Genomic DNA, 13,180 nt, shown 5'->3' with positions numbered 1-13,180 from the left:
TTAATGTCTGTGCTTGGGCCAAGTAAGAATTCTTTGAAGGGAAAACTGTAGAATGTTGATTATCCTTGTAGCACAGCAATTAATTAACAGTAAGTAGCTGTGGCCAGGACTCCAGCAGATGGTATCAGGTGGCTCTAAACGATCTTCTCAGCTGTTCCTCTTAACAGGAGTTAGGATCTGGAGAAACCTGACGGCTTTGGTAGTGCTTCAAGGGTCTAAATGGTTCTGCTTTTATCAGTTCTTGATACCTATCACCCAGAATGGGCTATTCTAGTAATACCACTGTGAACCCAAATGCACAAGGCAAATACTGTAAAGACCTCCGGTATACAAATCTACCTTCCCGAATCAGAGGTTGACTAGGGCTCGTATGAATAATTTTATATACATACCTATTATAAACTTCCTCCACAGAGATGGTCAACTCTCATTCTATGGTATTTCATCACATAAAGCAAAAACAATAATAATACATGACGTACCTGTGGGATCCTGAGCACCTCAGGAACACGGGAGATGCTTATTATGAAAAAATGCCCTGCCGAATTCTTGAATGGGGACAGTTTATTTAGGAGGCATAGAGGCTGTTTGTCTGCTGAAGTTTTCAATCTCCAGTTTCTCCAGTGAATGCATCAGCTCAGTTTCCATGCAGTAATCATGCAGGCTGAATCCTTCATTTCCATACCAAGTGTAACAGAAGAGCTGTAAAAGTACTGATGGCATCTCTAGGGCTGGTGGTGTCCAGCATATTCTGTGTCTCTCCATGGCGGGAATATCTTGTCAATGCAATTTCGCATCTGAATTTCCAACGCATTTTGACGATTGCATTTCACTTAAGAAGCACTTGTGCTGGGCAGTTATTTTTTCCAGAGTTCTTTAAATGCTGAACATGCCTAAATGAAACTTGTTTAACAAGACAGAGGTGTTCTGGCATGGGTGGGGCTTGGAGGTTTTTCTGGCATGGGTGAAAATACAGGAATTTGCTCCAAGCAAATGGAAACCCTTGTTGAAACAAGCAAGAGTGATTCTCTTCCATCTGTTCTGAGATCTTTCTTTGTGTATCTTGGGAGCTGCTCTGAATCTTACAGCACAGATAAAGAAAGTGTAAAAGCTTCTGCTAATGGGATTGTAGAATAATTTTTCCTGACACCGTGGAAGGGGAAATAATCTTTTCTTTGTGGAGTGCCAGAGAACAATACCCTCCTCTGTTACAGTAAAACATGAGTGATTCTGTCTGTGACATTTCCTTCACAGCTCAAGGCGGAGAATGGATGGCTTATTGATGTGGGCAGGGACAAAACATTTTCACCATCAACTACATAAAGGATTATGATGATTAAATGAATGATTAATTATACTCCCTTGGAGTGGCTGCTAAATGCAGGTGAACCTTGTTTATGGGTGTATGATGCCAACTCTGACACTGACTTTTGGAGGCTGGGTGCAGGTGCCCTGTTTATGAGGAGCATTGCTGGCAAATTCGCCGACAGATGTTTCAGCCATGCAGGTGCCAGACACGGTAGCTGTGGGGCAGCTTTGCCCGCAGCACTGACCCTCTCATTTGGCACGGAGGCTGGGAGAGACAGACCTGAAGGTGAAGCTTTGCTGGGTAGAGTTCACATCTCCCATCCTTTCCGCTGACTTTTTGTTCATCCTGGCTGAGCTAACCAACAGCATTACAAGCTTGGAAAGGTAGAAATATTATCACATATTGCCTCAGCTCCCCATGGTCACCTTTCCCCTCTTTCATGTCCCTCCCTCTGGTCTCCCATATTGGTGAAGTAAATAAGGAGGACCTTTCCAAGTTTTGATTCAAGAAATAGCTGCCTCTTCCTCTTGTGCCTGGGCTAGATCTGTCACGTGTGCTTATACCTGTGCTGTCAGGATTTGCCCGTGTGATGTCTTATTTTGGAAGTTAGCACTTGTTAATATTACAATGTATGTCAAGTGGGCTCAAAAGGGGTTGGGAAGGAAGAGGTTCAGACAGAGAGCCTGCGTGAGATGGGTGAGCCTGACCTGGCTGCCACTAACCCAGCTTCGCTTGCAGCATCAGCTGTGAGTTACAGGCAAATGTAGACTTGTAAGTGGCCACTGCTGTCTAATTATGCTCTTGTCCAGTTGTTCAGCAAGCATCATTCTGGAGCTCAGAACTCTGGGGTCTTCCTCCACCTTGTCCAAGGTCACGTTCCCCTCCATTGTTCCATGGGAATGAACCAGTAAAGGCAGCAAGAAGATTGTGTTTAGTGTACATGACACAAACTAAGGCAATGCTTTCGGGAAGAATTCTTTGGTCAGTTCTGTAAATTGAATTCCCAGTTTGGTAAAGGCAGTCGGTTAAATCCAGAAGGTGGAAGAAAGTAAAAGAGTCCTCTGACATTTTGCTGAAAGGAGATAAAGTGAATTAAAGAAAAAAAGCGTAAGGTTTGGAAAGCAGAGGAGTCTTTGCTTTTATGACAGTTAGAAGTGAACAAAAATACAGGCACGAGATGGAAATACTTTTTTTAAATTGTGTAAATGCACAAATAAATCAACGATGTGATTTAAAATATAATTGAGAAATCAATTTTGCAACTAAAGGAATAATTCATAAAGATTAGTAAAAAGCTGTGTTCAAGGACACATTGCTTCCATTTTATTTCCATCTCTTTTGCTCTTAAACTCAATCAAGTTTCTCACATACTCTGTTGTAAGTTGAATATTTTGACTACACACGCATTTTAATCAGCACTACTTTGCTAGTCACAGATCATGGCTCCCTGGCCTGAGGTGGAAAAGCCTGAAACCAATAACTATATTGGGGACTCTTCCAAACAGAACCAGAACATGGCTGGGAAAGAAGGAGAAAATCACAAAGGTATTGTGTGCTTACCTGTGAGTTACAGGAGACATAAATTTGGGGGCTCCTTGGAGAAGATGGAAAGTAATTAAATAATTTTTTAAAATGTTCTATTTCATCAGGCAATGTGGCTTCACTTGGAAATAAAGGAGGAATCCAACCTGCGTTTTCCACAATAGCCTTGATAGATGAGACAAGGCCGGAAGAAGAAGACCCATGGGCTCTGCCGGAACTGCAGGACACTGGGGTCAAGTGGTCAGGTAGCCATTCCTCAGCAAATAAGTTACCTGCATTTATTTTTTCCATCATTTCTGCTCTCTTTATCTTGGTTATCTTTCTGAAATTGTATTTGATGCAGAATTGAATTCAAGATTTGAGGACTTTTCAGATGTAGGCTTTACACTCAGTCTTACCTTCCCCAACAGTGAATGCAGATATTATATACAGTCAGTTAAGAAGGATCTGGAAATTGTGCTGCTTGCCCTCCTTGAAACACAAGGAGATATGTGGAAAACAACCCCAAACTAATGTGGTTTTATATCCAGGCTCCTATTGGTCTTTTTTTACTTAAGAGGATGACTCTGTAAAATTGAGGGTCAGTGTCAGATTTCATAAGGCTTTTGTCATATACCAAAGCTTTTACATGGTAAAACTATGTAAACAAACTACCTGCTTCTGCAGTTAAAATTTGATTAAGAAGAACATTCTTTTGGGTTTAATCACACACTGGGGTCACACCACTGTCTTTAGGTCTGTAGCCTCTGCTTGTGCATAGACTGTTCCAGAGTGAGCACCAGATATATCAAGCAAGTCTTTCTATGCGTAATGCATTTGTTTTGCAGAACTGGATAGAAAAGGAAAAATCATTCGTGTACTCTACGGGATAGGGAAGTTTGTTATGCTACTTGGACTACTCTACATGTTTGTGTGTTCTCTGGATGTGCTGAGCTCTGCTTTTCAACTGGTAGGAGGTATGAAAATGTCTAAGATATCAAGAATAAACTGTGATATGAGGCAGTAAATTTCATCTGAGAGACTAAGTTACAAGTATCACTCTTCAAGAACATTCTTCATAGATTTATGTGTTGAGATACAGATTCAGAAGGAAGTAGCTCTGGTTGAAGGCTGACCTTCACGTATTTGAAAGGGCCTTTGCTTCTCAAATTCCAAAGAGGTGTTGATGTAGGAATTATTGGCACTGAGTTTTTAGTAGGTTCCTGTTACTTTAGTGACAGTTTACATGAATATATCTGTGCATAAATCTGTCCCATATGAAAGACATTTCAACAAGGTGAAATATGAAAATTGTGCTCTTGAATAAAGCATCCAGCACTGAAATACCCCCCAAATCCTTCAAAGATGAAAACTATTGAAATGTATTTTTTAAATTTACCTATCTCCAAGGGTTGAATTCTGCTGGTGGATTCAGAAGTGGTTATCAGAGAAATATGTGAACTTCTGTGGAGGTATTTTTTATTTTTGACAACACAGAAAGCTACAGGAACAGAATTATTCAGGATTACTAAAACAATTTTCCTTGATGCAGTAACCAAAAATATCAAGGCAGTAATAGCATTCATATCTATGCACGTGGGGTTTTTTTGTTTGACAGTCTTTCCTCTGATAGCTCTGGTTTTATATGGTTCTCTGCAGAGTTCAGTAGAGCTTGTTCAGTCACTGAAATGAGAGAATATAAAATATTTTCTCATAACTGAGAAGCTGAGAGTTCAGGACCTGAATTTGGATCCCTGGGCTACATAATCTTGCACTATTTTTGGCTGGCAAGCATGGCTATATTTGTATCAATTAAGTGGTTGAATGATCTTTAATTAAATGCTATGGACTTTATCTTGCAGTTGTCTCACTCTGAGAATATGTTTTTTGTAGGTAAAGCAGCAGGGGATATTTTTAAAGATGATTCAGTGCTGTCTAATCCTGTCGCGGGACTGGTGATTGGAGTTCTGGTGACTGTTATGGTCCAGAGCTCCAGCACATCTTCATCCATTGTGGTCAGCATGGTGTCCTCCACGTGTAAGTCTGCTTACAGTATCTTCCTAGAGATTACTCATAATCTGGGATACAAACATTCCCACCTGTGTTCAAGTTGTAAATAAATAAAATTGAATACTACTAGTAGTAGTAATAGTAAGTGCACAACTGCAGTAAAAATCATTGGAAGCCTTGGCACTGAATGCATTAATTTTGGGAGATCTGCATACTTTTCTCATGTTAGCCAGTTACTGAACTGCATTTGTTCCTGTGGCATCATTTAAAAATCCTGCAGTAAGTAAGAAGATGCCTGGGGAAGAAGAGACTTTATCTTACTCTGGCCCTCTAACATCTGATGAAAAGAGATAACCATGGGCTGCAGTTTCAGTGGGAATCACAGGACCGTGGGAGTACCATGTTCCCAGGGGGCTTGGTTAAAGCAAACGTGTCTGGACTGGAGTGCCTAATCCACATCAAGGGAAGTCAGGGTTCCAGTGACATTAGTAGATCTTAATTTTTTGTTGGAGGAAAAGAGCTTGCTGATGACCTGATTTTTTTCATTCAGTGATTCCTTTTCTGCTTTCTAGTGCTGACTGTTAAATCAGCGATTCCTATCATAATGGGGGCAAACATTGGCACCTCAGTTACAAACACGATTGTGGCACTCATGCAAGCTGGGGACAGGAATGAATTTAGAAGGTATTGTACTTAAACACTAGATCTGAAAAGTTGCTTTTCTTCCTTCTTTGTAGGTTTTCTTCTATATTCCCTATCACTACTACAGCTGTTCAACCTTTCTATTGACCAAAACTTGAATATCTAGTTAGTAAAATCACAAGCGTGGCCATGGCCAAGGTATAATGCTGTCTAGATACATGGCTTCATATACTTGAAGAAAAGCATACTGGGTTCCTTTAAAAGGTTTGTGTTTTTGTAAGAATCTACCATTAACTGGATCTTGCACAGGGATAAATTTTAAACTGTTCCCACTATACCATCACCTTTGATTATCTCTAAATTATGTGAGGGCTGTACAAGAAGTTAATACTAGTTTGGTCTACTCTCCTTAAAAGAGACTTCAGTGTTGGAGATATTTTGAGACTACAGTAGGCAAGAGCTGGTAACTGTAGAGAAATGAAGTGTTCTTGTTTTCAAATATATACAGTGACAACTTTTAGACTGCCACTTGACATTATCACTGAGAGAGCTCATGGCTTACTGGAGATGGGCAATAAACCTGGGAGGAATATGAGGCTTTGGCACCTTGTTGTTTGTGGCAGAGCAGATGTATGAAATACACTTAGCCAAAGCCCCTGAGGGAAGAGCTGTGGCTCCTCAGGCTGTGGAGGAGAAGCTGGAACCAATGATTTGCAAGAACGTGTGAGAGGGATGTGAAGAGCCACCTTCCGCCATGAGTCAGAGACAACAGGTCCCAGAGGCAATGCCTGGCTAAGGATTAAAAATGGACCAAAAATGGGTGAAAGGCAAAACAAATGCAGGCTGTACAGCTAGTTCTTTCTTCAGACAAGTACTCTTGGTCACCTCACGTTAAGGATCACTTTTGCCTTTTCTGGTTTCTCTTGTTTCACTCACCTGGCTGGCTCTTTAACTCACTCAGCGGTGTGGAGACAACTTGGCACTCTGTGGCAAAGTAGTCGTGTCCTGTGACCCCAGAAATTAAATGATTCCCATCTTGATTTCACATCTTGATCCTGATCCACATCTATGATTTCATATATAATTGATGTTATACACGTTGTTTAATTAAAAGAAGCTTTGTTTTTTAATTTCTCCTCATAGGGCCTTTGCTGCAGCAACAATCCATGATTTCTTTAACTGGCTTGCTGTGTTTGCACTGTTGCCCATTGAAGTTATTACTGGCTATCTTTACCACCTCACCAGTGTTATAGTTGACTCCTTTCAGCTTGAAAGTGGTGAGGATGCCCCTGAGCTACTAAAAGTTATCACAGACCCCTTTACAAAGCTCATCATTGAGGTAAGCTCTTTCTCCCCTCAAGGAAGCTGCTTACTTGGTTCAGCCACAGCTAACCAAAATGCTCTGAAGGGGGTGGTGGGGTGGTGGGGAGCTTCCACGCACTTCTCTGTGTCCTCAGGGTAAAGCTCATTAGCAGGTGGGTTCTTCTTTTTGTTCGCATTTCATAAAGCCCCAGCTCTGTATTTCCTCTTTCTATTTCCCCCACATTTCACCTTAATGGTAGGCCTGTCTAGGAGGACTGGGAAGGCAGGTGAGGACACATACAGTCCTATGGGATGGATGGGATGGCAGCCTAGATAGTGGCAGATAGTACTAGCTGAGACAACCCGGCACATCCAGAAGATCTGCACAGGACCTGAAGAGACAACACTGAAATTATGGGAAACTCACACAAATCTAGAAGGACAGCTGAAGGCCAGGGTGGATGCACAGAGCTCCTAAAATGACAGTAAATACATTTAGGCAGTTGTGTCAGTGTAGCTGTTTAAACAGAAAGGGTGAGGTGAGGTGGTGGATGATTTGGGGAGAATGAGGCACAGTGTTTGTGCACATAGAGTTGTACCTTTTTCTGGGAGTAAACCCCTTCCTACCTGTTGGGCAGCTCCTCTAGCGTTAGAGATGGTTGTGTAGGCTTTGCGTGACTGAGCTTCCAAAGGGAACTATTGGAATAGAGCTGAACAGAAGTATGTGATGAAAGTCAGAATAATGCTTTTTTTTTTTTCTTTTTTTTTTTTCTTTAAGCTTGATAAATCAGTAATAAATGCAATTGCTACAAATGATGAATCAGCAAAAAACAAAAGCCTGGTAAAGATTTGGTGTGTAACTAAAAGCAATGTGGTGAGTATCATGCTAAATTCATTGTTAGGTTCCTTAGGAAACATACTACTCATTTGTAGCTGACACTCCTTATCATAGGATTATGAAATCAGATTTTTGAGTTAGTATTTTTCATGCAGCAGAAAAACAATGAAAACGATTTAATTTAGTTTTTGCTCCACTTAAACCAAGGATGTCACACCAGTGGTGAGCTTGACCTAGTTGCTTTCACTACCATGCAGGCCCTTGCTTATCAGAACCGATGGCTGAGAGCCAAGCCTTTTACTCCTTCCACATCCAAATGCCTTTAAACTCCACTACTCCTACCAACTCCCTGAAAGTGGAAAAAAATCTGCAATATAGGCCAAGGAAAATATCTTTTTGCCCACCATTTATCTATTTATCTAACCATTTATCTATTAATCTAACCAACTTCAGTCTTAGGTCTGTTAGGGTGGTATCTGGTGGCAGCTGGTTATTTGCAGCTTTTTGGAAAACTGCCCTCGGGGAAAGCCTCTGTGGGGCTGTGTCCCACTGTTCTTCACCCAAGCAGCACTGCAGCTTGAAGTAATCTGTTGCCCAGATCGACACCAATGAGTATTTTGGTAAACTGTGGAGCTGAGTGGTTGGTTTGCGTTGTTCAGCTAACTAACAATTAGAGCATTAAATGTCCCTTGGATCTCTAATTAGGCTATTCTACTTGTTGGTATGTATATAAAAGCGATTCCTGAAGTCCTGAGGCAGAAGATACTTAAGGACATGAAGCGGAGGTTAAAATTAAGTGCTTGGGTTTTTAGAGGAGCCCAGCTCCTATTGAATGACGGTCTGGATGGCCAGTGAAATGCTAGCTAGGGAGATAGCACCAGGAGCCCTGCTAATGTGAAACTGCTCAGGTTACGCTGCTGAGGAGCTGGGTATTTCATCTCCGCGAGGCATGGTGCTTGGGCAGCGTACTTCTTTCAGGCCCCCAGCCCTCATGTGGGCTGCCCCTTCGCTGTGCTGCCTGGGTGGCAGTGAGGTCTGAGCCCCTGAGTCCTACAGTACCCCCACTCTTACAAGAAACTATATGGAAAGTTGTCGTAGGCTGAGGGTTACATTTCCATATACACAATTCTTTCTGTGTTTGTCTGTATTTTGGCTGTGTAACCACTGTCCAAACATCTAGTCAAATGACAAAAATACATAAAACCCCTACAAGCTTGACTTGAACTTGGTGAGAGAAGAGAAAGATCATTTAAATGATTTACATTCCTAGAGGCTTGAACTCATTTCTGGCAAAAAGCATTAAACAGACCTCTGGCAGGGATAAATACATGCAGACCCCATGTGCTTAAGGATAAACATAAGGATAAATGCTTTGATCTAATGCTGCTGCTTTGAAATTCAGATGTCTGAAAAAAATTTCAGGAAGGCAAGAAACAACGTTGTGTTGTGTTTGTGAAAGCTGATGTCTTGCGGAGGCTGGAAACCAGGTGCTTCCTGAAAAGGTGGGGGCACTGGATCCACTCCAGGCTTTGCCCATCTGCATCAGCTGGAGGGGGAATACGAACACGGGTGTCTGCAGACAGTGCCCAGCAAGAAAATATGATTTCTCTTTCCCTGTTTCTGCAAAAGGCAATCACTCAAACACATCTTAAAGTTCCCTCCTGTTCAGCATTGTGGTTCAGAGTCCATTTGGCTGTTAGCTGCTCTTGTGGGGAAATACAGTTCAGTCAGCAAACTATTCCTTAATCTGCACAAGAAGTTACGAACCTCGCATCAGAATGCAATATGTCTGGGCTAGGAGCTCTTATAAGGAAGGTTTTATTGTAATAAAAACAGAAATTCATGTTCAGCGCAGTAATGCTAATCACGGTGCTAGTAATTAGCTTTTAGATAGCATTTGAACTTTAAAAAGGAAAGTAGTAGCAGCTCTTCTATTTCTACAGAAGGAAAACTGAAGCACAGAAAGGCAGCGTGAGCAGCTTATGCTTGTTCAGGCTGCACTGTTATTGTAGTAGTCTGAATCACAGTCCTGTGCAGTACTCACCAGACCAATAACTGTAGTTAAGATGACAGCAAAGAGGTCTTTCTTTGCCCCAAGAAAGCTGTGGCAGCGGCTGGAAAAGGAGTGCCACTGTCCCCCAGCTGCAGCTAGGCATAAGCCTCATTCCACAAACCCTGACATCAGTAGTTAAGGTTCTTAGCTACTGATGACCTGGTCCTACGATTATTACCATGTAGCAGGTTTGGAGGATATTTTAATCTTTAAATGTTGTATTGATTGACTTGCTTAACAGCACAATCATTTATCTTAAGAAGGCAAAAAAATTTGCCTTGTCATTAATGAGGTGCCAGCTTAAACTCCAGCTTACAAATCTGCCTTTAGCTGATGAACACTTGGTTGTAATAAAAACCTAGAACTTTGCATGAGCTGTTAATGAAGGGTTGTAGGTGACTGAACTATCTGCTTTATCTGGCAATCTTTAGACACTGCAGAATGTCACAATTCCGCCTTCAGAAAACTGCACATCTCCTGACCTTTGCTGGACTGAAGGAAACGTGACATGGACCATGAAGAATATAACTGAAACAGAATATATCAGTAAATGTAAGTAGTAGAACTATTTCTCCTTCGGTAATATCTTTACAGGTGTGTATATATCTATCTTTCTGATGGTGTTAACAGACCACTGCAGAGGTCTATTGAGAGGCACTCCCCTGTGTACGGACACAAGGCACTACTGCAGGTGCAGTCAGAGCAGCCTGTGCTCTGTTATAGCTACGCAGCTGGAGTTACCAGCAGCATCATGGTATCTGGCTGCAGATGGATCTCTTTCCATGCTCCCTGATATCAGTAATTGAGGTCTTCAGTATCATGTCACCCTCACTGTTCAGATGACTTGGAGCTACAGTTACTTTACTGGGATGGTTTCTTGGATATCTTCATCCCTATGCATGCCCTTCAGGACTTTCAAGAGCCCTTCTCAGGTGTTCAGCCACCTGTGGGAAGAGCCAACCCACCCTCTGGCTCAGAGCACACCAAAATTTCTTCATGCCATTGTATTCCTCTCCCTTACATATGGTTGCCCAGCTCCTGCCTGCCATCTATTTCATAAGCGTATCCATACAAGAGCCCCTCTTGCCCACCTCAGACATGGCTTTTGTTGAGCAAAGAAGGGGGTGTTTTCAGTCCTTGCATCAATCACTGTGTGTGCTTCGGTCCTGTTTTCTTGGGGGCATGTACGAAAACTAGAGCTGAGCTTAGGATCGGAAGGAAAAACTGTGGCTAGGCCAACTAATTTTCCTTTTCTTTTTCAGGCCAGCATCTCTTTGCAGACTCAGACCTGCCTGATCTTGCCATTGGTCTCATCCTTCTGGCTTTGTCCCTGCTTGTTCTGTGCTCCTGTTTGGTGGCAATCGTTAAGCTATTAAACTCTGTGCTTAAAGGACAAGTGGCAAGCATTATCAAGAAGACAATCAACACCGGTAATTATCTGCTTTTCCTGTAGATTGTTTTCAGAAATGAAAAGGACTCTGAGCATGTTTATTGATATCTTCTGTTCTAGCAGATATTACAGAATAGTTTAAAGAAAACAGTATTAAAGCAGAATCACACACACACACCCCAATTTTTCATCCCAAGCAAGTTATTTTCTTTCTTTTAAAAATCTATTAGCGAACAGCTTGCTTGAGAACTGCAGCAGATTAACAGCAACAGAGACCAAAGTCCAGGCTCTGTTTCTTGATGTATAATCATTAGCTGTAAGAAATGTAATGTTCCCATCCTCAAAAGATAGTGCTGAAGTGCTGAGATTGTGATTGCCTACTCTGGCACATAGCCTGCAAGTTTCTTCTAAAGTAAGTTGAAAAAAAGTTTGTAGTGATTAATGATCTAATTCCCTTTGCTCGCCCTGTTCTACAGCTTACCCATCTCTTCAGTAGGATAAGCAACCCTGAACAGTGGTGCTTTCTGTCTTTCCCTGTGTTCTCCAGGTGTTTTTTCATCCTGGACCCATTGAGTGCAAATGCTGGTTTCTTTTCACTTGCCTGCTTTTTCTTCATCCTCCCTTGAATGGAGAGGTTAGAACCTGTAGCAGAGAAAAGCAATCCTGGCATACCTCTGGTTGAGGTTGAAGTCAGAGTTCACAGGAATGAAGAAGGCAACAAAGTGGTCCCCATGCTGTCTTTTCTTCTCCTGGGCAAAGAACAGTGCCCAAAGTGAAAACGAGGGGTACAAAGTAATCAGCTGCCGGTTACTGCTCATTTGCGATCTACTCTGTGATCCTCTGTGTCTTCCCGATTGAATAAGTCCTCACTTCCTGGGTCACCCAGAAATCTGCAGACTACAGGGGACCATTGTGCCTAGTTTCTCTAATCAGCGTGATTAGCTTTTCTTTGCAAGAGCTAACAAGTTAACAAGGAGGTGATCTGCTTGAAACTATTTAGAACAAGCAACGTGATTTTCTCAGGATGGTCTTCAGAGCTTTCTGAAGATCTGGTCCATGTAGTGGGTGCCTGGTTGCCAAAAGTGAGGTGCTCAAGACACATAAAAGGTTTTGCGTTGACCTCTGTGGGAACATTTCTGGTACCTAATCGTATTACAACATAAATGCTACCTTGGGTCAGGACAAATGTCTACCTAGTCTAGTATCTATCTCAGTGTATCCAGTGGCAGAAGGCTGAAGAAGGGAGTACAGCAAACAGGGTAAATTAGAGTAGTAGAACTGACTCTGACCCAAAATCATCATTTAAGAGACAATATACAAACAATATATTTACATTTTAAATGCTTAATAGTCTTTTCACTGCTGTGTTACTGTTACACAGAGCATTCTTTTATGCTAAAGACAATGTTCTCCCTCTATTTTTTTAGATTTCCCATTTCCATTTACTTGGCTAGCTGGATACCTGGCTATGCTCGCAGGAGCTGGTATGACCTTTGTTGTCCAAAGCAGTTCTGTTTTCACATCTGCTATTACACCCCTTGTTGGTAAGTTGTCAATACTGTGTTCCTTATCCACATGTTTTACTTTCTCCGTCATTCTGAAACCACTCAATCCTGTGTCTTTTCTCTTAGGCATTGGTGTTATAAGCATTGAGCGCTCTTATCCCCTTACCTTAGGAGCTAACATTGGCACAACCACAACAGCTATACTTGCAGCTTTAGCAAGTCCAGGGAGTACACTGAAATATTCATTGCAGGTCAGTATAAACCAATGCTTCCTTGACTTAATTTAGAAGTTGCAACTTTTCTGAAGAAAAGCCTGACAAAATTGGCTCTGATACAAATGTGCCATGGATGTCGTGCCTGATTTTGTGTGTGCTGTTAAGGATAGCTCATTCATTTCAACTGCTAGAGCAAAAAGCGCTTGTGTTAAACATTCCCAGAATGTCAATCAATATGTACTAAAATCTTGCTTTTGTAACTTGAGCTTGATCTGATTGAATTAATTCAGAACTGAAACAGTGTGGGCCACTTGAGCCCTGAGGGGTCTCTGCAGCTTGGAATTCAGTGCCCGTATCTGTGACAGCCCTCTTAAGCAGTTCCCTGTGAGGGTTAC

General features: G+C 41.8%; 1 protein-coding gene across 3 annotated transcripts in view; it reads left to right on the top strand.

The window, feature by feature from the left end:
• The window catches only part of SLC34A2 (solute carrier family 34 member 2), a 76,984-nt gene that overhangs the window by 44,000 nt on the left and 19,804 nt on the right, over positions 1-13,180 (top strand). For 2 of the 3 annotated variants that reach the window (XM_080386339.1, XM_080386337.1), the window contains 10 exons: positions 2,740-2,854; positions 2,959-3,096; positions 3,679-3,807; positions 4,724-4,867; positions 5,413-5,524; positions 6,626-6,821; positions 7,563-7,658; positions 10,107-10,227; positions 10,938-11,105; positions 12,493-12,821. In XM_080386339.1, coding sequence (XP_080242465.1) covers positions 2,749-2,854; positions 2,959-3,096; positions 3,679-3,807; positions 4,724-4,867; positions 5,413-5,524; positions 6,626-6,821; positions 7,563-7,658; positions 10,107-10,227; positions 10,938-11,105; positions 12,493-12,821 — 1,539 coding nt within the window. In that variant the 5' untranslated portion in view covers positions 2,740-2,748. The remainder of the gene's footprint in view (positions 1-2,739; positions 2,855-2,958; positions 3,097-3,678; positions 3,808-4,723; positions 4,868-5,412; positions 5,525-6,625; positions 6,822-7,562; positions 7,659-10,106; positions 10,228-10,937; positions 11,106-12,492; positions 12,822-13,180) is intronic. The other variant, XM_080386338.1, reaches the window with a different exon arrangement.

The sequence above is a fragment of the Falco punctatus genome (assembly GCF_963210335.1).
Source record: "Falco punctatus genome assembly, chromosome: 1".
Taxonomy (NCBI): Eukaryota; Metazoa; Chordata; class Aves; order Falconiformes; family Falconidae; genus Falco; species Falco punctatus.
Note: the sequence above shows the minus strand (reverse complement) of the source record. Positions and strands in the feature narration are given on the sequence as shown.